Genomic DNA, 26,458 nt, shown 5'->3' with positions numbered 1-26,458 from the left:
CTCAATGAAATTAAGTTTGACACCCCTGGTCTATAGTGAAGGAAGAAGTAACTTAGATGTTATTCATAAATTATTGTAATACATATTTTCTTATTATCTCCCATTGTCTAAAGATTTTATCTTTTCTCCACGATATCATGAATTGTTATATAAAAATGTCCAAATCTTGTGATAACTCATAACAGTGCAATGTTTTAATGCAAAAACTCATTCTTAGGTGGCATTTGGTGACTTTCCCAAGATTAAAGTTAATGTTTTTAAAAATAATATTGGTATATTTCAGTTCCAGAAAGTGACACTCAGGTGCCAGTAGGACCATGTTATTAAACAGGGTCCTAAGAGACAACCAGAAGTTCACATATATTATTGTAGCTGTAACTGTTGAGCTGACTTACATATTATGTATATTAAGCTATGTGTAAATCAGGCCAACAAATGCTCTTTGGTTTTATATCTCTACATCAGGGGTGTAAAACTCGATTTCATTGAGGGCCACATCAGGGTTGTGTTTGACAGCTAGGGTGGGCGTGGCCAGGGTGGGCATGGCCATCTTGACATCACTCATATCGGGGGTGCCTTTGGTGGCTTGAGTGCTCTGCGGCGAAAACGGAGCTCCATTTTCACTGGCAGAGGCACTGTGGACTGGTCCTTTGCTGTTTCCAGGGTGACCCTGAGGGTCAGATCTAAGCACCCCATGGGCCTTGAGTTTGGCACCCCTGCTCTACATTCTTCTAATGTACACCTACTTACCAATGATATTTACCTGATCACTTTAATAAAATGAAGTCAAATAGGTAGCTTTTTTCAGTGGGGAACTATTGACATAGTCTTGAGAAGCTTAGCTGTCACTGTAGCCAACTCGATTTCTCAGCTCTGCTATAAAAGTAACTTTAGGCTTAAGTACCAACCATGATGTAATTATTCTGCCTAAGAACATCAACTAATCTCATCACAGAAGGTTATAAATTCAGTCTGGCAGCATCATTTCAGTCCATTTCAATTTGTCTAATAGCTGAAACAGTGAAACAGAAATACCTGACTGCTTCCCCTGCTGTAAATATTCAGTTATTGTTTTAACTGTTCAAGGTAATTTTCTATTCCTATTTTACTCTCATTTGCATGTTTCTGCATATTTTTTAAAGGAACCTGGCAAAGAAAATACCGTGTTTTCCCGAAAATAAGACCCTGTCTTATATTTTTTTGAACCCTGAAATAAGCGCTTGGCCTTATTGCCATGTGCTCAAAAGCCCGATTGCACTTATTATCAGGGGATGTCTTATTTTGGGGGAAACAGGGTATTTTGTGTTTGAGAACAAAAGCCTTTTTTTAAAAAAAAAAAACCAGGTGACTGAAGATATAAAAAGGGATCAGAGGTAGCAGTAATCATGCTTAATTTATTGAAAGCAGTGAGACAAAACCCATTTATTTCCCTGGTTCATTATAAATGTAGAAAGTCACATTATCATTACATCTTTGAAATAGCTACAATAGCTGATATGGTCGTTTTAAGTGGCAAACACTTCCATTTTCCAGTTCCTAAATTATTCAAATAAAACTAGAAAATGTAATAATCACAAATAGTTTTTATGTATTAAATGGAAAGCTATCCATTTCATAAATACACAATTGTGCTTGAGAAACTATCAAATCTTTTCAGGCTGGGTAACATGTACATTAATTCAAATTAAGGCTGCAATGCTTAATTTAAACCTGTATGGTCCTAGACTATACAGCAGGGGTGTCAAACTCATGTCGTCATGTTGTCATCATGTGACGTATCACAAATTCCCCCCCTTCGCTAAAATGGGTGAGTGTGGCCAGCGTGTAATGCATCCAGCCTGAGGCCCAGGAGTTTGACACCCCTGCGCTACAGATAGCTCTTGACGTAAAATCATTTGTTTAGCTGTCATCCAAAGTTACAACAGAACTGGAAAAGGTGACTTATGACTGGTTCTCACACTTATGACTGTCATACCATCCCACAGTCAAATGATAAAAGTTTCAGCACTTGGCAGCTGGCATGTATTCACAATGGTTGCAATGTCCTGAGGTCATGTGATTGCTATTTACTTATTTAATGGAATTATAATAATTATAATATATAATATATTATAATAATTAGCACCTCTCAGGTGAACTAAATAATTTCCTCAGTTTTAATTACTTCAAAGCTCCACCTTCTACTTATTAGTACATAGTAAAATTATTTTACTGGTTAGCAAACATATTTTGTTTTGTTAGCAAACATATTTTATGTTTTTCACTTCATGGAAAAAAGGAGCTCTGGTCATTCCAAATATATGTCAAAAATCAAAGTCATGAAGTAACTTAAAAAATAAACATCACTGACAAAAATTAAATCCAATAGATTAGAAATGTAGTTTAAGTTTCATTAGGATGATGTTTCTCAATTTCATCAGTTTTAAGATGTGCAGACTTCAACTCCCAGGAAACCTCAGCCAGCATCCTGGCTGGGAAATTCTGGGAGTTGATGTCCACACAGCTTAATATTGCCGAGGTTGAGAAACACTGAATTAGGAGAACAAGGATTACTAAATGAATACATCATCTGGAGTAGGATGGGCTGCATTAGTCTGGCCACCTGACATTCTCTTCTGTCCGCTGAAGCCATTGGATGTGTATTTTTTCCAAGATCTGATGGTCAGGCAGAGAGGTGGAACCAGAGGTGATATTCAGCAGGTTCTGACCAGTTCTGGAGAACTGGTAGCAGAAATTTTGAGTAATTTGGAGAACCGGTAAATACTACCTCTGACTGGCCCTGCCCCCATCTATTCTCTGCCTCCCGAATCCCAGCTGATCGGGAGGAAATAGGGATTTTACAGTAACCTTCCCCTGGAGTGGGGTGGGAATGGAGATTTTACAGTATCCTTCCCCTGCCACGCCCACCAAGCCATGCCCACCAAGCCACGCCCACAGAACAGGTAGTAAATTTTGAATCCCACCACTCGATGGACCTCCCTTCCATTGAAAACAGAGCAGAAAAAAGGGATGATGAGAGGGAAGGGTACCTAAGGGGAATGACAGCCACAATTATATCACCTAAGCCCTGCACTTTTTAACATGGACTATGTCACAATTCATGTAAAAAGTTATGTGTTGCTTTGATGGCATGCTTCTGGCTGCCCTATTGTCTTTTTTTTTTTTACTTCATACCTGCAGACAAAAGGGTTTCAAGTTATACTCCGGAAACAACAAAAGATGACTCAATCCTGAAGGTAAGTGAAGTATAATATAATGAATATAAGGGTCCAAACAACCTTCTCCTCCTTTTCTGGGCTGGATAGAACTCAGATTCAGCACAAGTTCAGACAGTTTAATATTGGGCTCAGCTGTCTTGGTCCTTCTGGCGATAGAGAACTGGGCTGCCTCTTAATCAATGTGTCAAGGCAAAGCTCTGTTTGACTATCACATGTGACTATCAGGATTTATTGCATCCTGCATTTCCCTCCTGGGATCACTGATATGGAGTCCCATCACTACTAGCTGAACAATGTGTGAACAGAGCACAGAAGAATGAAATGCAGCTATTTACCATTCAAAGAGCAGCTGGGCGAGAAAAATGTTTGCATGCATATAGATATTTCTAGTCTGCTTAATTGTAATCTTGTAATCTTTTATTGTAAATTAAAAAAACAGTTATGCTTTTTGATACACCATGACAGAACTGCATCTGACAAAGCAGACTATAGGGCAAATAAATCTGTTAATTTGCTATAGGAATGTTCTTTTTACACCTGTACTGGGGCGCGCAGTGATAAACCACAATATGAGATTTTTTTTTTAAAGCAGAATCGATTTGTATGCCTTAAGAGTTGTTCTAATTCTCTAAAAAGTGTCCCTATGCCCATTGTAAACACTCATTCGGAGCATGTGGGAATAATTGGAACAATATGAAGGAATGTAAATCTCAAACATCATCTGATGGATTTAGTTAGGGGGAAAAGGGATGGAGGAATACCGCAGGGGAATAAATAATGATTTTGATCGCCCTGCAGTTCAGTTGGAATTAAGAGGGTAGCGGTTGATAGCTCTAGCTGGGAGTTCTTTATGAAACACTATTGGTTGAGATAGGTGTGAATCCCCCAAGTTGTCAAGATGAATGAGGGCATGATGGGGATGTTTCCACTTAATCAACATTGGATTGTTGAGGTCAGTTGGAGGATTTCTTGCCTAGCCCTTCTCTTATTGTTGAATGTAGAAGATAGAGCTTGACCTTGAACTTGACCTTTGAGCCTTGGAAACCAGTGCAGTGAAGGATCGGGGCCTCCTTGGAAAGTATTTATATTGGGAAGATGATGACAGTATTTTGAATTGGGATGGTATTATTGTCCAGTGTGAATCTGTTGAAACAAGGAACCCCTCACTTAGGACATTTAGTATTTCTGAATCCATTCATTGGCAAGATAGAAATAGCAGTACCTGCATAACAGATTGTCTTCCCAATCACATCTACCTATTCCATAGGACAAGTGGGAGAGGTATGGTGCAGGTCCCATCTGGTGGGAGCTACTTCTGGTGGGACCCAGTTAAGTGCCTTTGCCGCTGAGACCCCTGCTTTCTGGAACATCATTCCCTCTGTGGTGAGGTTGGCCCCATCCCTGCTTGACTTCCAGAAAGTCTTTAAAATATGGTTTTTCCATCAGCCTTGGGGTTCCAATGGCTTTCCAGGTGGCTGTGTGATGTCAAGTGATAGTTGTTCTACTGAAATCTTTGATTTTCTGGTGTCCCCTCCTTTCATTTATTCTCATGTTTTATGTGCCACCCAAAGAGCCACCTTTGGTGAGATGGGTGGCTATATTAATATGCTAAGTAAAATAAATGACCCATGAGCTAATTATCTGTTTTATACATACAATGTGTGTGAAAATTCTAAGATTTACAGAAATATTTATACAAATAAGCTAATTTTAGCATCCAGAAAGCAAGTCTGATGAAGATTCGCCAGGCCTGGGAATGTTAAAGTTTAGCTGAAAAAGGGAAACATGAAAAGAAAAAAATGGAATCTCGAAGGAGAACAGAATAAAGAACCATAAAAGAAAGGATGACCCGGTTACGGTAGTATCTTGAGCAGCTGCCTCTTTCAGCAGGCTTCTTAAATTGTAGGCATGGAGATGAAAACACAGATAATAATGATTGTTCCACTTCATTTTGATTGGAGCTCCCCCAAGTGGATGTTAAAATTATGGAAAAGGAACCACCAATGAAATTAAATTCATAATATGTTTGACTGTAACTATAGTCAGTTGGAAATAAAACTATTGTCAGTAGAATTTTCTTCCATGTCAATGTGTTTAGGATTATAGCCTAAATGAAGAAATTAGGTGGCCTACTAATATTCAAATGATCTCTAGAAATTTCTACAGTCTAAGATTGTGAATAACGCAAACCATCGTCTGAATCAAAATGGTACTTCTTGATCTTTTTCAACCCAATAGAAGGGTAGTGGTATTTTTATACAAACTCTACTAAATTGTCTCCACAGTTCTTTAGTTAAGACCCTCCTGCTTGACCTGACCTTCTTTAGAGAATAAAAAGATAAATGTAAAGGAGTCCCTGTGGATTTTACTCCACTGGTCATTGCCGTCTATAAGGGGTGAGGATCATTTCCATTTCAAGGTCATTGAACAAGCGCTATCTGAAGACATTTCTGTGGTTATCTGGCCAGCATGCTGTCACAGAGCGCTGTTATCTTCCTATTGAAGTGGTACCTATTTATCTACTTGCATTTGCATGCTTTCGAACTGCTAGTTTAGCAGAAACTGGGGTGAGGATGGGAGCTCACTCCATTGCATGGAGCTCGGGTCTCGAACTTGGGCTGCTGGCTTTCCAGCTGACAAGCTCAGCATCTTAACCACTGAGCCACCATGCCACCCATACTTTCTAGAGAGTAAGTCCAATAAAATCAATGGAACGTTTGAATAGCATCAAATTTACATTAGAAGCAAGTCCTACTGAGGTGGTAAGTCACAAAATGTGGGTCAAGGCCAGGGGTGTCAAACTCACGTCATCACTTTGTTGTCATGTGACATATCATGACTTCCCCTCCTTTGCTAAAATAGGGGTGGGCGTGCCCAGCGCATGACGCATCCGGCCCACAGGCCGTGAGTTTTAAGCCCCTGGTTTAGGGCTTATGCTTACCTGATTTTTATTTGAATTTAATTGAGTTAGAGGTTTGGCTTTTCCATGAATTAGTGTGTCTGTACCAATGCAAAGAATCGTACATCTTCAAATGATAATCTGATGTTATCCACGTGTTTTTAATATATATTGAATTTGTATATGTATAAATGTATAAAATAATCAAAAATAATAAACTATTTAAAATTCAAAGCAAAGCAAAACAAAGCAGTTTATCATATTTAAAACTTTTTAATAGAAGAAAGAGATCATTAAAAAGTTTTGTTATAATTTGGTGAATAATAAAAACCACCTTCTCACCTGTTGATAATTCCTGAATATCAAGATCACTTTCTGGAGAGTTGATGTTTTCTCCCTGTGCTCCTTCTTCTTGCCATCTTAAAATAACAGCTGGGGAAGATAGATATATATGTATGTCTCTTATATATCCCTGTATAATCTTTATTTACTGCTTGCTCAACTATTTTGTTATGTGCGGTCAGTTTCTCTGCTTCTTAATTTACAAGCAACTCTTCTCAAACCATTTAATGCAAGAGATCCATTTCCATCTGCTGCTTGTGCTTTCTTAATATATTTCTCACATTTTTTTCAAGTTTCCATTACAGTTCTAATAGTTTTAAATAATTTTGTTTTCTTTTTCAATTAGCTTTTGCTTTGGTTCTCCTTTACGCTGATAACACTGACTTCCCTTCATCCAGGAATCGAAGTGCATTAAATTTTAAGTATTGTGCCTTTTATGATCTCCTGGCCATGCTGTAGACAAGCTTCACTGAAATTTCAGAATGGAGTGGAAGTTTGGGAAATGTTCCAAACTTTTTTGTCTCAACGTTCCTCGTGGTTAGCGAACAAGTCAATTTAATACATACTATGGAAAGACGCAATTTAGCTGCAACTAATTCCTCACTTTCATGAATGAAACATTATTCCCATTCATTCATTCATAGTTTCACCAATGATTAGCTTGGAACTGTTTCCAATCTTCTTTCAAGACATGTATTTAAGCATTTACAAATAACAGTACAAGGACTGAATTACAAAACAGGATGAGTTCACTTCTTTACAGAAGCAGTTTACTGCCTGCTTAGCAGGGAACTAAAATATTTTCACTTCATCTGAACGAATTTACTGCTTTTCATGTAAAGCTGAAGTTGTTTCGGGTAGCACAGATGGGGCTTCCTTCAGAGAAGCCAGTTAATTAGTACGATTTTTTTCTTTCTCTCTCTCTCTCTCTCTTTTTTTTTTTGGCTTTCTTCTTTAACAATTTTAATACTAGTTCATAAAAAGTTAGAGAGCTATACTTGTCCGAAGATCAGGCTTAACTTCAAAATAAAATTCACGCAAGTTCTTCTTTATAAAAATGGTCAAAAGTTTAGAACTTCAGTCTTCAGTGTCAAAATAAACTGCAGTCCACTTTCTTGTAATGAAATTGTCTTTTCTCCAATTTCTTTGTTATATACAAGGTTACATTGTCCTAAAAGATAAACATTTCTAGTCTTCTCTCTGGGCTGAAAAAAGAAAACACAATACAGAAGAAGAAACTAAAGTTATTTAAGAGAGGAGCTTTATTTTTATTTTATTAATCAAATTTCTCTACTACCCATCCTGCTTGCATACCTCTTGGGCTCTTGAAATAAAGGCTCTCTTTCTACAGACACAGATATCTGAACTTGAATTTCTTTTCTAATATTCTCTTACTTTTTTTAGATATTACTATTAAAACATAGGAGAGGGAAGGACCTATAGAACTCTTGATTCTTCTCAATCACTCTGCTTGAGACTTTTAAGGTGATGGATGACCTTTCTAAAGAACTTCTAAGTCTCATCTAGAAGGAAATATTTTCAACCATGGAAGCATACATATTTCTGTAAGCTCCATGCGAATGTGTTGTGTGCACACATGAATGGGCGTGTCTGAATAAGTGTAGAGGTTGAGTGTTACAATGGCCAAAAATGGAATTCCATACATGACCTGTGGGAACAACACCAGCCAATAATTTCTGACTCCAAGCTCAGTTGTAGTATCTCTCTGCTATTGTGTGGAATGGCTGTAGCACAGAGATTATAGTTGGCTGGTTTGTGGTGGACACAAACTTGAACTTACTTTGTGCGGTGAATAAAGTATCCAGTCAGAAGAAAACTGGAAAACATAGGTGATAACCAGGGGTGGGTTCTAAATTTTTTTATTACCGGTTCTGTGGGCGTGGCTTATTTTGTGGGTGTGCTTGGAGGTCATGTGACTAGGTCGGTGTGGCTAGCTGGTCAGAGTCATTTCTGGAAGGTTCTCGCACTTACGACCCGACTCATTTATTTGCTTTTAACACTGATCAGCTGTAGGATGGCCCTTTGAAGCCCCGCAGCAAGAGTTTAAACAGTTTTTTTCCCTCTAGTCATCAGCTGGGACTCAGGAGGCAGCAATAGATTGGGGGTGGGACCAAATAAAAGGTAAGATTGGGGGGGTGGGAGGGCAGGGGGGAGAACCGGTTCGGTGACGTCATATCGTCACCACTACCAGCTCGGCCGAACCGGACCGAGCTGGGAGGAACCCCCACTGGTGATAACATGTAATGTTGCTCTATATGAAAGGCAGTGAGAGCCAGTTTGGTGTAATGGTTAAGGTTAGAAACAAGGAGGCTGTGAGTTCTAGCAGGAAGCCAGCTGGGTGATCTTGGACCAGTCATTTGATCTCAGCACCAGGAAAGAAACAATGCCATTCCACTTCCAAAATCTTGCCAAGAAAATTGAAGGAAGATGTTCTGGGCAGTTCCCAGAAGTCAAGACTGATTTGAAGGCACACATACATTCATAAAAGGTTATTGTTGATAAGAATTATATTAGGTATCCTATGCATGCTTATTCAGAAGATCCCATTTTCATAAAAGAAACTTATTCCCTAGTCATTATGCATAAGATTGTAGCATTTTTATAAGGAATCTTGATTTCAATCCTTAATGAAGTCAGATAATATCTATTTGCCTTTTCATAAAATAACTCCACATCAATTTACTTTGGGACCTGTAAGATAAGTTAGTGAAAACCCCCAAAGGGGTGGCTTATGTTCCTTCTAATGTGCATGTGTGTGCACTAACCCACACACATACGCCGTAAAAGGTTGGGTGCACACAAAGTTAAGTACCCCAAAACAACAACAACAACAACAAATTTAGGTACTTTAAAACTCCAGGCTTGCAATTTGCAAGAAAGCTCGTACTGGTTTTGCCAGCTCAGCTTAAGTGCAGGAGTGAGAGTCACTTTGGGCCAACACAGCATGGACTGAGTCAGCTTTCCTTGGGGGGAGATGTCCTTTCCATGGCAGCAGGCAGGCGGTCTTTTCCCAGCCTTGCAGTTGCAGCCAACCTTCTTTGGATTAGGCCCAGCTAGATACATGCCAGGCAGGGTCCCAGACCTGAAGGCACTTCCCTGTTCTCCTTTCCAAAACAAACACACAAACTTTGATTCCTGTTGAGTTTTGGGTTGCACAAGGTCCATGCTTGTTGTTAACTTGATAAATCATTCATTTTTAAATGACTAATAATGAAAGTTTAAATAAGTTCAGACTAAATAAGAGCTGGGGTGGCGCAGTGGTTAGACTGCAGTACTGCAGGCTACTTCTGCTGACTGCCGGCTGCCAGCAGTTTGGCAGTTCGATTCTTACCGGCTCAAGGTTGACTCAGCTTCCATCCTTCCAAGGTTGGTAAAATGAGGAACCAGATTGATGGGGGCAATATGCTGACTCTGTAAACCGCTTAGAGAGGGCTGTAAAGCACTGTGAAGTGGTATGTAAGTCTAAGTGCTATTGCTATTGCTACATGCAGAGAAGTGATGGGGGAAAAATGAGAGAGGAGGCTATCTAAACTCTTTCTGTGTAATGCTTTCTTCCAAAAAATTATTTCACCACTATATCAAATCCTGCTAAAACATGAAGAAATAATTTTAATGCTTATAAATATCAATTGTAATAATAAATCATTAGTGATTGGCAGGATTATATTATAATCTATAAGAACATATATGTAGAGTCAATTTAGTTTGATTTAGTTGTTAAGGCACCGGTCTAGAAATCAGGATACTATAAATTCTAGTCCTATGTTAGGCAAAATACAGTTATGGGGGTCTTTAGGCTAGTCCCCCTCTCAAGAGAAGGATGTGGCAAGCCGCTTGTGAAAACTGCAGGAGACAGATGTTGGGAATAAAAAAATGACTTCAAATCATGACTTTTAAGTGTGTTTGTGACATGCTATTATACTTTATAGTTTCTATACTTTAACTAAGAAATATATAAACATTTTAATATATTGATGTTACAGGTACCTGCATTTATGGTGTACAAATACTTGGTTTGAGAAAAGCTGCAGAAAACAATTCTCTCTCTCCCCCTCCCCCACACACACCAAATTTATAAGAAATTAGAAGGAAAATTGATGGTGGCTGCAACAGTGCAGTCAAAACGTTGTCTATTTTTTATATGTATTGCCTTGGCATCTGCCATCTTGTCTTTTTTTTTTTTTAACCTGCTTTTCAGCTAAGCCTTGACTGTATCCTAACCTGTGTGGGTCATAGGAAATCATTAGGCTCAATGAAAGGAGTGCAGAAAGAATAAGCAAGGAGGATGCTTACCTCTTGTAGCTGGATGGACACACTATGACCAAAGAATGAAAGCTAGAGAAAAAAATAAAAACAAAAATAAAAACTAAAAAAAGGGAGGAGAGGAAAAAATGGAAAGAAAAAAAAAGAGAGAAAGATTTTAAAGCACACCTAGTAAGAAACCAGCAAGGAGTCTAGAATAAGGGGCCGTAGTCTGTGCAAAGGTGTGAAATATGTTGGGAAAGGACACTTTCCAAATTAATTTTCCCTCTAACGGATGTCATGTCTGTTGGCATGAATACAACATATAAGAAAGACAGAGAATGCAGGATGGCTCAGATTCCCAATTACTTTTGCTTTGTCCCTATCCATTTCCAGCACATAATCCCCCTGGGCTCATTGATAGGATAGAAATTTAACAGAAAAACAGAATAACAGAGTTGGAAAGGACTGTGGAGGTCTTCTAGTCCAACCCCCTGCTCAAGGAAGAGACTGTATACTTATAAACTTGGCATAGAATTCTGGGAATTTTATGGTCCTCTAATTTCTTGCAAAAATAATGGTCTAATAGTGCGTCACATCGTTTTATCTACATATACAAAACCTGAAATGCTGCCATTTCATTCACTTCCATGAACCATTCACCAGTAAGAAAAATCATTGTGTTTACTGGGATCAGATATTTGCAGTATGCAGTATGCAATACCTATGGTTTTAAATGAAGTTCTTTATTTTAATGGGACTTATTTTTGGTGAAGAAAGGACACAGTTTCAGGCTTCTTCTATTCAATTGTACCTTTCCTAAATAAAATTTATTAGCTAATGAATTTATTCAAAAGAACCAGATGTGACATTCCTTTTCTTTTAAAAAAATCTTTTCTATATGATGCTTCATAGTGTATTACCTTTACATATACAATTCTTAATTTTATGGCTCTAGGAAGCTGTAATGCTGAAAACACACAAGAATTCTAGTTTTCTTATTGTTTTAAGGAACATAAAAGCAAGCTAGAAGACCAAGCTAGAAAAGCAAGCTAGAAGAGTAATCTGCTTTTCATTCTATTTTGAACAGGGACAGAAAAGAAAGACTGGGGATTATTGTACTTTGCTGCAGAAAGTTAGTTTAGAAGAGACTTGTCTCAAATGTCTTGCAAACCAAATGCAACCCCCCCTCCAATAATATTCTTCCTTCATGTTATCAGAAGCATCTTTATATTTTAACATTACATGTATTTTTAAAATGTTGTGTCCAATATCTGCAAATGATTGCGTTATTGTCACTAGGCCACGAAAAACATAGAAGAAATGGTGTTGTTTTTATAGTTAGGAAGAGCATAGAAAGAACAGTACTTGGTTACAATGAAATAAATGACCAAATACAGATGGTCCTCAACTTATAACAGTTCATTTAGTGACCGTCCAAAATTACAATGTCACTGAAAAAAGTGACCTATGACCATTTTTTTTCCACATTTACAACTGTTGCAACATTCCCAAGGTCACATGATCAAAATGCAGATGCTTGGCAACTAACTCATATTTGTGATGGTTGCAACGTCCCAAGGTCATGCGACCCCCTTTTGCGACTTTCTGACAAGCAGACTCAACGGGGAAGCCAAATTCACTTAACAGCTGGGTTACTAATTTACCGACTGCAGTGATTCACTTAACAACTATGACAAGCAAAGTCTAAAGTGGAGCAAAACTCACTTAACAAATGTTTCATTTAACAACAAAAATTTTGGGCTCAATTATGGTCATAAGTTGACGTATACCTATAATATCAATTAGACTTCATGGACAACCCTTTGATATGATGAGCATTCAAATTTATGCTCCAACCACTGATACAGAACATAAATCCAGTTTTAAATTGACAGAGTATACAAGCAAGATGTGCTGCTTGTGATTGGAGTCTGGAATGCCGAAAAAGAAGAAAATTGGATTATATGGCTTAAAGGTGAAGGTAAAGTTTCCCTTTGTACATATGTGCTAGTTGTTCCCAAATCTAGGGGGCAGTGCTCATCTCCGTTTCAAAGCTGAAGAGCCAGTGCTGTCCGAAGACGTCTCCGTGGTCATGTGGCCGGCATGACTAAATGCCCAAGGCGCACAGAATGCTGTTACCTTCCCACCAAAGGTGGTCCCTATTTTTCTACTTGCATTTTTTATGTGCTTTTGAACTGCTAAGTTGGTAGAAGCTGGGACAAGTAACGGGAGCTCACCCCCGTTACATGGCACTAAACTGCTGACCTTTCAATTGACAAGCTCAGCATCTTTGCCACTGAGCCACCATGTCCCTTATATGGCTTAGGAAATTTAAATGAAGCAGGAGACCAATTTATAAATTTTTGTCACACCAATGATTTCTTCATAGCTAACACTATCTTAAAATAGCCAAAATAATGCATCCTTACATGGATATTACCTGATGGAGTATATAGAAATCAAATTAACTATATTATTGCTAAGAGGTGTGGAGGAAGTCAGTTATAGCATCAAAGACATGACCAAGTACTGACTATGGAAGAGATCATGTACAGTTCACGTTAATGCTCCAAGTTAAGCTAAAGAAGAAGAAAGTTTCCATAATATGATCTTGAATATATACACCACAATTTTCAAGGAGAACCGAAGACATCACTTCATTGACAGAGAACCAGTTGGATTATGGAATGAATTGAAAGGATGGATGTGGAAAGAGACTGCTAAAAATGAAGACAGAGGAGAAAGTAAAGTGCATGTCAGACAACACCATGGAAATTGCCAAGAAGAGAAGCCAAAGTACCCCCCCACACACACACAAAGACAAAAATCTCAGAAAGGGACTCAACATAAAGTTTCAGAGAGCTGTTAGAAGACAGAAGGAGCAGTATTACAAGAACATGTAAAAATATTGGAAAAACAAGAATGCCTTTCAAAAGATCTCTAAACTCAGAAGGAAGCTCCAATTGGTAGACTAAAGGACACCAATGGACATATAATAATTAATTCAAAGGAGATCAAAAGAAGATGGAAGGAATGTATTGAAATGCCAACTTATCTTCCAAGATACCTTAGAAGATATTCCTGGTTTACAAGAGCTTCTTCTATTAAAAGGTGACATTAGATCAACACTCTGGTTATCACCAAATTGGAGGACTACAGAAACTGATAGAATACTCACTAAAATATAGCAAGCAATAGAAGAAGAACCAGTCATGTTTTTTTACAGAGATATGTTTACAAAACTAGAGAACAACACAGTGACCAATTGATTGGAAGATTTTAATCTACATTCTAATGCCAGAACAAGGAGACTTGACAGGATATGCAGATTATTGTACAATATCTGTTAGGAAACGATAATTACCTAACTTGTTGGGTTGGCAATATATAAACCTCAATATAGCTTTAAGACTGTATTGCTGTATTGCAACATACTGTGTCCTGATTGGTTAACCCTGGTTAAGCAGCCCTGGTGGCGAAGCAGACTAAAGCACTGTTATTAACATCAGCTGCCTGCAATTATTGCAAGTTCAAATCTCACCAGGCTCAAGGTTGACTTAGCCTTCCATCCTTTCAAAGATAGGTAAAATGAGGACACAGATTGTGGGGGCAATAAACTGACTTTGTATAAATATATACAAAAGTATGAAGGCTATTGCTTAACGCATTGTAAGTCGCCCTGAGTCTCCAGAGAAGGGCGGCATATAAATAAAATTAAAACAAACAAACAAACAAACAACTCTGTAGCCAATGTCCTTAAGAGGGAGCTTGAAACATGGTTTGATTCTCTTTGCTAATCATTACTGATCTTTGCTGTTTGCTGTGTTTTGCTACTGTTTGCAAATACAGAAGAACTGATTATTGTATATGACTATGACAACTGGTAAGAAGACTTTGTTATTGGATTATCCCTGGACTATTGTTTAACTATCTACTGCTTTATATGTATATGATCTGGACTGTTTATTGGACTGTGCCTTATTACTATTTCCTGAAAGTAAACACAACTCAGTGTATCTCTGTGTTGGCTGTGTTATTTCCTAACTACTCTCAATCACTTTTCATGTGCACACCCTTGCTACTCAAGGGTTGCTCTGCGAATTCCTTAACAATATCCTTAATTTCACATGCTAGCAAAATAATGCTTAAGATCATCCAACACAAATTAGAGACCTATATGGAAAAAGAGATATCAGATGTTCAAGTTTATTTGCGCTCAAATAAACCGGCAGCCCTTGCCTCCCGGACAATGCAACCATCATAAAATGTCTGAATTTTGATCATGTGACCATGGGGATGCTGCAACAGTAATAAGTGTGAAAAATGGTCATGTCATCTTTTTCAGTGCTGTTGTAACTTCAAACGGCCACTAAATTGTAAGTCAAGGACTACTTGTACAACTTTTTCTGAATATAGCTTCATCTCATCATTCAAGCTTTTCAGTGTTTTAACCGTACCTTTTCTTCCAGTTCCTTTATTTGTCTTTTTTGAGCTTCAATTCTTTCTTCTAGCTCCTTAATTCTCTGTGAAAATTAGAATTATGTATGAATACTACATTTTTAGACTGCCATTTAAGCCCACTTTTGACTCTCTGGTATGCTATGCTTTCGTGGAGAGAAGGGAACATATTACGAGCCATGATATGCTCACAGTTAATACAGTAAGTCACGTAACAACTTTCCTTTGCATAGATACAATTGCTAACTTCATAAAATGAGGTCCCTGCTTAATTATAACTATAACCTCATAGTTTATAGCAGTCTGTTTGCAAATGTTTTCCCACTGTGACCACTACAAGGTCTGCAACCATTAAAGTTGTGGAAAAGTTGTGACTATGCATAGTGGACTGATGTGCCTGAGGACATCTGGTGTCTCTATGGCCACCTGTTGCTGCTGCAGCCACTTCCTTAAATGAGCTTTTTAAATCAAATTTAAATCAATTTTAATGTACGTGGCGTTTACATTTTTAATTGCTGTTCTGTTTAGCTTTTTCTGTTTTGTAAGCCACCCAGAGTTGTTGTATTGGGGATATGAGTAACATATAGATTTAATAAATAAATTTAAAGTAAAATTATTAATGCGGGTTCCAATCTGGGGTAGTCACTGGGACCAGAGGTTTAGTTTTCTGAGCTTTCAGACTCATTCCCTCAGGGAACTTTTCTCTAGCAGAGTGTGTGCTTTGGGATATTCTGTTTATATGGTGCCTGTTGTTTGAGGCTTTTTAGTTATTGATTGGGATGGTGATGGCTGGCTATTAAGTCTTTGGCTGTTGTTTCCTTGTGCTGCCAAGCCCTCACCTCCTAAGTATTTGATAAGATGGTGGTAAATCAGCACTCCTGTTGACCTACGAGGGTCTTCAATCACTTCCCTGGCTGTTTTTGTACCTGCTCGTCCAACTATCTTAGTAGCTGCAAAATTGAATGTATGTCCTTGTTTGTTGCAATGTGAAGTTACCAATGAGTTTGGATCGCCTTATCTGACAGCTCGCTTATGTTCTTGTAATTTGATAGTTAGCTTCCTTCTGTGAATGCTCGGAAAACTAAACCTCTGGTCCTGATGATCAACCCAGATCCTGCAATGTTATCCTGGGACACGTATATTCACCTTCATTCATGAAAATTATTAATGGCATCAACAAAACACAAGTGAGAGTCATTGTTCTTCTTGTAGGAGGCATTCTTAGTGGCACAATATCCTATTTTACCATACCTGTTGTGCATGTTGAATATGTTCCATCCTTTCTCGGAGAATCTGGGAGTCCCTTTCTCGGAGTTCACTCATAACCTGCCGTTTCCATTGTTCCACAGCATTCTTCAACTTCTCTCTCTCTTCTTCTGACAGTATTTCTGACATTTTGGCTCCTGCTTCCTGCTGTAGAGCATCATAGAGCATGGCTTCCAATTCCAAAATGTGCTAAATAAATGAAAAATCAAGTTACTTTATCCTCATTATGTTTGGGTGATGATGGTGGTTTAATATATTTTGTGACCATTTGCTCCATTGCTCCTTGTCTTTCATTGTAAACAAGATGGGTGGTAGTTCCATTGTTCTTTGTTTTTCATTGTAAACAAGATGGGCGGTTTCAGACAAAATATTATTGTCTCAATAAACATGGCAGCTGATCTCTTCTCTTGCCTCCATCTTTAATGTTGTACTAAATTTATTCTTACAGAGCTCATCAATTTAAAGCTCAATCACAACCAACAGAGCCTTTTTAGATGACTCAGTCACTCTATATTTCAAGATCTTAAAAAAGGAATCACTTTTAAGTCATTACTCAAATCACCCAACTTGCTGTCCCTTTTCCAAACATAAATGTAGCAGAATGTAGAGAAATATATTGTTTATTGATGGCACCACTAGATGGCACCCACAAATTCACTCCCAACTACACATAGGATTATGTAGCCTAAAGACTTATGTGACTTCTAAATCTCACAATATTTCTATTCTCTCTCACATGATCTCATTAGATTTGGCACATTTAATATTTTAATGGTTTGATGACCACAACACTGTGCATATAATATGACTATGTCTGCTGATCAAAAAGATTGCTGACTTCTGGTGTAGAGGTAGATCTCTCATGGCCAGGCAGAACATGGATTATACCACAGCAGCTGCCATTTGAATTTTTTTTTTTTTGCCATCCTGTGCAACCATCCCTGCCAATGCCCTTTGCAAAATGATGAAATATTATTGAACAAGCATTACAGTATATTTGCTGTATTTAAAAATGTAGCTAATGCTGTTGAAGTAGCCCATCATACCCTGTTTAACCATTTCTCTTTTTAAATCATTCTCTTTTTTTTTCCTGCTAAGGGCAATCATTCTGTATGCATGTTCAATATGAATAAAACACACAAAGAATCTCTCTTGTAATCAGAATCAATAATAATAATGTTCACATTGTTGTGAGCAAATCATGATGGTGATGATGATAATGATCAACATCCTTGGGGAACATTCAATAGGTGGACAAAAATGCCAATTTCAGTATAAACTGTGTTACCAACCATAAAAATAAAAAGATTGCAGAATGAACACCTTGTCTCCAAATCCAGAAATAGCACAGAAAACTTTTATTGATGATCTAGGCAAAAATTGAGATATTTCCATATCCCTGCAATGTTTCAAAGGGAATGCTAAACACAGCATGGGTTTGCCTGTGATAATACAACAAAGCCATTCCATGTGAATTATTTAAAGTCTCTAAGGGACTTTACATTTCACACTCCATTTTGTAATCTGTGATATATGATTAGGTGCTGAGTGGAGCATAACAAGAAATTCTCAATGGATTAAATATTAAATTTGAGTGAGAGAGAAAGTGGGCAAGCAAGCTCAAGAGAGCACAAAGTGTTAATCAGCTATGGCCACATAAGTCATTAAATTGTGACTTTTTCCAGCTCGTAGTGACAAAAATCTTGCCAATATTTTGACTGAGTCCCAGTTATCTTAGTCTGATTCATCTGAACCATTCTTCTACAGTTTTATGCCCCGTTATATAATTTTATATAAAGTAAATATACTTTACTATACTTTTCTACCATAGGAATACTTTGCTAAGAGTCCATGGCATAGATGAGGTGGGAAGACCTACCATTCCTACTTGAATCAAATCCTGTCTTTCAGAATCTACTGCTAGTTTCATAGAGGAAAAAACATCAACAGATACCTCAGGAATTGCATCCAAAAATTATGCCTTGAGGTTGAAAAAGTAGAGAGCCTCTTTCTACCTACCCTAATCCAAACTGTTTTTGTATATTATTATTTTTGTATAATCAAATTACACTAAAAAAAATCAAAAACAGATTTTTTTTGTGTAATGATTGGCGCATACTATAATGTATCTCAATCCAAAACTAGTCTGGATTAATCTTCCATGGAGTTCCAGGAAATTAAATCTGGGCATGCAAAATCCCAAATGTAATGCAGGTTCGCTTTAATTAGTGAATCTTTTATACTGAATCCACTTCTCTGAAGTAGAAATTCTTTCAAGCTTTCTTTCAAAGATTTCAAGAGAGGTTCTCAGAATCATTTGACTTTAAGGCAGTGTTTCTCAACCTTGGCAAATTTAAGATATGGGAACTTCACCTCTCAGAATTCCCCAGCTTCGGTAAAATGAACCAAAGTAAATTTTGTCCATAGACTTTTATACCTACCTTGTGTGCTTGATCTAAAGACTGTTTTCTGTAATCCAACTCATCATCCAGATACCCCTTTTGTTTACTAAATAGGTCCTAAAAGAAGGAGATTTGGGTTATATTGATTTTCTCAAGAAGCACAATATGTAATCACTGATTTTAATTGTTTGATGAATCTGTACCTTTTCATTTTCTAAGTCTATCATCTTTTGTTGGAGTGCTGATTCTGTAACTTCTATCTGTTGTAGCCACTGCAGAGAAATGAAGAAAAATCAGATTTGGATAGGCATATCTAGGCTTTGTTGACCCTGGCTACTTTAAGCAGTACACACTTCAATAAAGAAGAATATTTGTAGCTCAGGGTTGAAATGAGGGGTCCTTGGTATTCTCTGAGCCTGATTGTTTTTTTGTAAACATTTCATTACCCAAACTAGGTAATCAGTGCACTAATCAGTGCTAGAAAGGTGTGGGGTAATGAAACACCTGCAAGAAAACAACCATGCTCAGAGAAGTCATGTATAGACTTCAACTCCCAGAATTCTTCTGCCAGCATGCTGGCTGGGAAATTCTGGGAGATGAAGTTCACACATCTTAAGGTTTCCAAGGTTGACAAACATTGAGCATATCAGACAAGAGACCAGGCTTCACAGCATAACTCTTGACTATTGGGTTTATAGCAAAATACCTCAGTATGCTCAATATCTCTAAATTTGGCAATTCAGTTATAATAATCCTATTTCAGCATTGTGATTTAGCGAAGATAATCTGATCTTTGACCTCAATGCTTCAGATAAAGGAGCTGAACATAATGCCTGTATAGTTGTATTGTCAGCCTAAGTTATAGTATGATATTTCTGTACCCAAATCTAAGGCACTGCCATTTTACAAAAGGAAAGAAAAATATTTAGGTGAAAAACTGGTCACTGATCAGCAAACAAATATTCTTAAAAACTATTGGTAAGAGAGAATAGAAAATTAGGGATAGGCTTAGTATTTTGAATTATTTTAAAGATACTAGCTATGAACATATCACTCTACTTCATCTCATTCATATCAGTTTCATAGTTATAGATATTTATAAGGAATTTGGTTGGAAATGGTATTTACTGCTTTAGTTACTCTATTAATCCACTTTGGTTATTCCACCCCAACATTCCAGCAACCAAACATCCAGACCAGGGGTGTCAAACTCGCATCATCACGGCAGTGTCATGTGACCTATCTTGACTTTCCCCTCCTAAACTCACGGCCTGCAAGTTTGACAGCCCTGATCCAGACAGATTTTTTTCTGTTTGATGCAGAGTTGAGAGCCATCCTACTAGTTATACTGGGGACAAGTTATACTGGGGACATGGCAAGATCATTTCCAGGCAATGATAAAAGTAATTTGTAGAACCAAGTCTTTTGTTTTTGGCAAAGTTAAGGTTAAAGTTAAGGCAAGGTTAAGGAGCATGTCAAATCTGTTACATTTGCTCTACTTTTATAAATCAGTACTCAATAATGTTGCACCAGAGAATTGCACCAGAGCCTTGGTAGTACAGGGGTTTAAGGCACCCTGTTATTAAGCTGCTTAAGACCAGCTGCCTGCAATTACTGCAGGGTTCGAATCTCGCCAAGGCTCAAGGTTGACTCAGCCTTCCATCCTTTCTAAGGTAGGTGAAATGAGGACCCAGTTTGTGGGGGCAATAAGCTGACTTTGTATAAATATACAAAAGGATGAAGGCTATTGCTGAGCACATTGTAAGCCGCCCTGAGTCTTCGGAGAAGGGCAGCATATAAATCAAATTAAAAAAAAAAAAGTTATGCTAATAATAACTGGACATTGAATCCCTCTCAGCAAAAAAAAACAACATCCCGGTTACCTTTTCTGCCAGTGTCAAAACTGTCCTTGCTTGTATGACTACAACTTGCTCGTCATTCGTTAAGTTCTAAATTAAGAGCAGAATAAAGGTATTATCACAACATACATCTCTGCATTGTTTTCCCGTCTCCCAGGTGCTCTTGCCCTGAATATTTAAACATTTCTTAAAACTATAAATCAAAAGTAGTACTTGGTTATATTTTCTTGATTATACTTTCTTGATTATATTACTTGATTATAATTTCAAGATAACATACCATGATCAGGAGGTGTTGAAAAGAGTTGATCTCTACAATCCATTCCCGATAAATACAGGTAGTCCTCCACTTACAACAATTTGTTTAGAGACTCTTCAAAGTTACAACAGTGCTGAAAAAAGTGACTTATGACAATTTTTCACATTTACAACCTTTGCAGCATCCCCATGGTCACATGATTTACATGCAGATGCTCAACAACTGGTTCATATTTATGACGGTTGCAGCACCCAGGTGTCACATGATCAGCTTTTGCGGCTTTCTGTCAACCAGAATTAATGGGGAAGCCAGATTCACTTAACAGCCGTGTTACTAACTTAACAACTGCAGTGAGTCACTTAACAAATGTGGCAAGAAAGATTGTAAAATGGAGCAAAACTCACTTAACAAATTTCTCACTTAGCAACATAATTTTCTTAACTCAATTGTGATTGTGAGTCAAGGACTACGTCTATACAAATATTGGCTTACTCCATTACTGAAGCATCAATTATGAATTCTTAATAAATATTAAAAGAAGCATGAGGTAAATAAATAACCCTTTAATATCTGGAAGTGAATAAGCCTAAATAAATAACATTATTTGTTATTTATTTAGGTTTATTCATTTCCAGATATTAGAATTGAGAAATCTGGACCAGCAACAATGAATTGCATCTCTGACTTTGTAAAGCAATACATGGAACAAGTCCATGTTGCCCCGTGAAGTGATTTGGAGGTATCCTGAAAAACAGCCTTTTTATTTGTTTATAAGAAGCCCATTTGCACTTTATCTCCCCCCTCCCCTGCCCGACTTCACAAAAGATCTGGAGTTCTCCAATCCTCTTTTCTGAAAATAATTGCCTATTGGTTGCATTGAACATCTGCCCACAAAAGCCTCAGTATTTGCAAGTTAATCAGTGGGAAGAAATGAGAAACCTAATTTATGACCCACTCTGCTTCCCTCTCATCAGTGTAAATCTGAAAACTGCTGATGCCTGGATCAATCTCGGCAAAACGGAAAAGCTGCCCTTTGGAATGGTCTCCCCTTACTCCCAACATTTAAAAACCTAAAAATATGATTATTACCGCCAGGTTTGGGGCTGGGATTCATAAATTCATAACAAGACAGGCCGTGAATGCGTGCCAATTTGCCTATTTCCGACTTTTATGGCCCATTTTTTTGTTTTTGTATTGATAGTTTCCTGTAAGCTACCAGGGCCGCCTTGGGCAGCCCTATAAACTATTTAAATACATTTTTAAAACATCTGGAAAGGGAAGGGTATATGATTAAGCCTCAGACAAACATAACTTCTCTTAAATGAAGGAAAAGGCTACCCTGATTTTCTTTGCTTCCAATTAGATGTTGCCCTGACATATTGGGAAAATTAAATGGTGCCATGAGCAGTAAATTTTCTAATAAAATAAAATAATAAAATAAAATAAAATAAAATAAAATAAAATAAAATAATAAAATAAAATAAAATAAAATAAAATAAAATAAAATAAAATAAAATAAAATAAAATAAAATAAATGTTGAGGGGCCTCTAAAAAAGGATTTGGGGTCCAGATGAAGCCTATGGGAATTGGATTGTAAAGACCATCCCAACATAAACAAAAATTAATTTATTCCAGTCATGTTTGTCTCAAGCTGTGGTATGTTCTAATACACACACACAGACACACACACACACACACACAGGCTTTTCAAAAATAGCAAAGAATAGTAAAACACTAGCAAAACACCAGTAAAGGATATCCAATCCCCATATTACAATATTAAATTAGCTTGTGAAATACCTTAGACCAGGCATAAGTAACTTTATTGTGCCTGGAAATTACTTTCCATGTTGTACCTTGCCTGAAAGATACAACATACCCAGTGACATCATGATCATGGTCATCATTGTGACACACACACACACACACTCTCCCAAAATTAACTCTCTCCACTTTGAGTGTTTCTGATAGGATATTGGGAGAGGCGATAGTGGCCTTCAGATTATTTGTTGCCAACTTCTGCCTTATTCTACAAAACAATAGATTGGGGGCACTATAATGGTTGTTGGTGTAATGGTAACACACAAGCGGATGATATAAGGGTTAATGCTTATATAATGCTTTGTTTTCAGCCCTCAGCTACTTCATCCAGAGAAAAATATTTTAATCCTCCCCTAAACTCGAATCTAAACTTTTTTGTTCTGTCCATTTCAGGGGGTCTCTGAGGATGGGGAGGACTGAGAAATTGCATGTGACCTGGGTTTACCCAACCCTGACTTATATTATTGACATTCTCTATAAACTAGGTGTGAGGAAGTATTGGTCTGAAACAAGGACTTCTCCATGTCAGAATGTTGCCTAATTATAACAAATAAAAGCAATTACAGGGGCATTTAATGCAACTTGAACAAAAGAACAAAACACATTCACTGAAACATGCACAATTAATTAAAGGAACATACACTTACGGCGTTATCCCCTAAAATATCCAGTTTTTTCATCAACTCTGCTACTAGTATATCCTAACGGGAGAGAAATAGACAGGGAGCAGCATGTGAAAAGAACACGATATTACACCAAGCGAGAAACAAAAATTAAAAATAGCAACAAGAGCAACTGGGAACTACTTACCGTTACTCCTTCTGCCTCGCAATAGACTTGGAGGGGACTTTTCCCTTCCGTGAAAGGAATGTGATGAAAATTAATTGCTGGTGATCTTCTTTCTCGCTCCTACAATTGAATTATTTGTGGGGAAAAAAGGTGTGGCTTAATCATCAGCTTAGCCCACAATACAATTTCATTAGTTAATTTTCCAATGTAAGTTACAAAAATAAATAAATAAATCAAATATATAAATTGATAAATTATAAACTTTTTTAAAGGATTGAATTTGGACTCTTTGACTTGCAGAAATTCATTAGCTCCGCTGCTGTTCCTGAAGAAATGCCAAAAAAAAGAGTTTCTGAGGGGATTTTCCCCTTACGATTCTTGGAGTTTTTCTTCTCTACCTTAGGGGAAGATGGCGTTTTGCCATCAGCTCTAGAAGACTTTGCTGCATCCCTTCATTGTGGCTGTTTTCTTGATGCTGCTTTTCTTTCTTTTTCCTCATCACAAAAAGCAGACTTGATGAGGAGTGAATAAAGAAGAGGGCAGGCCAGTGCAAGCTGCTATTTTTAGCCCCTTCCCCCTGGCCAGAGGGAAATTGTCAGAACATTAAAGTGCTATCACGAAGCATCACAAAAATGTCTTGACAATTAGTGGCTCTATGAAGAAGACTAAAATTTTCCTCCAAATAAATAATACCATCTTTATGTTTCCAATATGCTGGGAATACAAAGTCTGAGAAGTTTAGATTTAATAAAGGAGAATATTTGTAGCTCAGGGTTGACATGAAGGGTCCTTGGTGCCCTCTGAGCTGCTTTGTTTTCTTGCAGAGGTTTCATTACCCAAAATAGGTAACGTCACACCAGTGAGCACCTCTTAAACTTAGGTTTTCCTCACTTTCACTGTAAAAGCTCATCATACTGGATTATGGACTTTGGGCTGAAACCTTAAGAAAGACACATGAAGACAAACCAGACAAAATGGTGAACTTCTCATGAACCACCAGATGGCATCAGTTCTGATTCTGGGACAATGTTCAATCTTACCAAAGAGAAGGTAAGATATACAGAAGTAGGTACTAGATATAAATCTGTCATTTATTTAGCAGATGGGTACAAATTCCTGTCAGCTAGTACAGGTAGCCCTCAACCTACAGCCACAATTGAGCCGAAAATTTCTGTTGCTAAGCGGAACATTTGTTAAGTGAGTTTTGCTCCGTTTTATGACCTTTCTTGCCACCATTGTTAAGTGAATCACTGCAGTTGTTAATAATTTTGACGTGATCAAAATTCAGATGCTTGGCAACTGGTTCATATTTTTGACGGTTGCAGTGTCCTGGGATCATGTGATCACCTTTTGCGAACTTCTGACAAAGAAAGTCGACGGGGAAGCCAGATTCACTTAACAACCGGCTTACTAACTTAACAACAACAGTGATTCACTTGACAACTGTGGCAAGAAAAGTTGTAAAATGGGGCAAAACTCACTTAACAAATATCTCTCTTAGCAACATAAATTTTGGGCTCAATTGCTGTCGTAAATTGAGGACTACCTGTATTTATTTACATTCAGAGCTGCTTAGACATATCATATGGAACAGGGCTGTCAAACTCCCGGCTTATCGGCCAGATGCGTCACACGCTGCCCACGCCCCCACCCGGTTTAGCGAAGAGGGAAAAAATTCCTGATATGTCACGTGACGCCGTGATGATTTCAATGTGACACCCCTGATATAGAAGGTTGCACGTTTATTGGTTGTTCTGTTAAAAAGCAAAATTAGTCTAATCTAAAGCAAAGCTGCAGGATGATGGGAACTGTAGTCTGAACCGCCTGAAGACCACCAGGTTGAAGAATAGATTATAAACTATAATTTAATAAGGCTCATGCAAGCTAAAGCTAATGAAATTAGGCTTATACTGATCACCTCAACAGTATTTGCTTCCACTTAACCCAGCTTGTCACTCTGCTATAGGATTGCAGTGATAAATAGTTGTTTAAACATGCCAATGCTAGCAAACCCAATTTGTTTTGTCTAAAATTATGAGCCAACAGAAGGAAGAGGGGAGGACCCTGAAGTGGGATACAAACTGCACTTGGCAAATCAGAATACGCTGAAGACCAATATATGAATTTGCCCAATATATGGAACCAAGTAATTAATGTAATTATGCCTTATGTTGAAGCTATTCTGGCAGAGCTTTCTAGATTATACTGTAATGATGTTCCATGACCCATAGTGAATGCGGAACACATGACAAAACTTGGAAATATGAACTCAAAACGTCTAGTACTTACTTACCTCAAGTTCTAATATTCTAAATTCCAACAGTTCATTTTGGTCTTTAGCATCCTGAACATCATGCTTTAGCCGAGCTTCTTCTATTTCCATTTGTTTTATCTAGAAAAGCAGATTTTCTTTTTAAATTTTTGTGTCAACAATTTGTTTTAATTGCACAGTAAGTATAGAACTGATTATGAAAGCTAAATGTGAGCTCTAATTTTGCTGTAACCAGGGGTGGGTTCTAATTTTTTTTACTACCGGTTCTGTGGGCGTGGCTTATTTTGTGGGTGTGGCTTGGAGGTCATGTGACTAGGTGGGCGTGGCTAGCTGGTTAGAGTCATTTCTGGAAGGTCCTCGCACTTACGACCAGTCCTCGCACTTACGACCCGACTCATTTGTTTGCTTTTAACTCTGATCAGCTGTAGGACAGCCCTTTGAAGCCCCACAGCAAGAGTTTAAACAGTTTTTTCCTTCTAGTCATCAGCTGGGACTCAGGAGGCAGCAATAGATTGTGGGTGGGACCAAATAAAAGGTAAGAATAACGTGGGAGGGCGGGGGGGAGGGCGGGGGGAAAGAACCGGTTCGGTGACTCCATATAGTCAC

General features: G+C 37.8%; 1 protein-coding gene across 24 annotated transcripts in view; it reads right to left on the bottom strand.

Annotated features, from left to right (window-relative positions):
• Positions 1–6,370: 6,370 nt before the first annotated feature.
• The window catches only part of JAKMIP3 (Janus kinase and microtubule interacting protein 3), a 110,912-nt gene continuing 90,824 nt past the window's right edge, over positions 6,371–26,458 (bottom strand). For 11 of the 24 annotated variants that reach the window (XM_087871665.1, XM_087871659.1, XM_087871660.1 and 8 more), the window contains 10 exons: positions 25,874–25,972; positions 23,602–23,700; positions 23,433–23,492; positions 20,735–20,800; positions 19,055–19,123; positions 18,891–18,968; positions 16,435–16,638; positions 15,183–15,248; positions 10,774–10,815; positions 6,371–7,664 (listed from right to left, as the gene is read on the bottom strand). In XM_087871665.1, coding sequence (XP_087727791.1) covers positions 7,521–7,664; positions 10,774–10,815; positions 15,183–15,248; positions 16,435–16,638; positions 18,891–18,968; positions 19,055–19,123; positions 20,735–20,800; positions 23,433–23,492; positions 23,602–23,700; positions 25,874–25,972 — 927 coding nt within the window. In that variant the 3' untranslated portion in view covers positions 6,371–7,520. Of the gene's footprint in view, positions 7,665–10,668; positions 10,847–15,182; positions 15,249–16,434; positions 16,639–18,890; positions 18,969–19,054; positions 19,124–20,734; positions 20,801–23,432; positions 23,493–23,601; positions 23,701–25,873; positions 25,973–26,458 lie in introns of those variants that run through there. The other 13 variants (XM_087871664.1, XM_087871666.1, XM_087871667.1 and 10 more) reach the window with 5 other exon arrangements.

Source organism: Pantherophis guttatus, chromosome 6 (genome assembly GCF_059756535.1).
Source record: "Pantherophis guttatus breed Tessera chromosome 6, ASM5975653v1, whole genome shotgun sequence".
Taxonomy (NCBI): Eukaryota; Metazoa; Chordata; class Lepidosauria; order Squamata; family Colubridae; genus Pantherophis; species Pantherophis guttatus.
The sequence above is the reverse complement of the archived record's forward strand: the minus strand, read 5'-3'. Positions and strand labels throughout refer to the sequence as shown.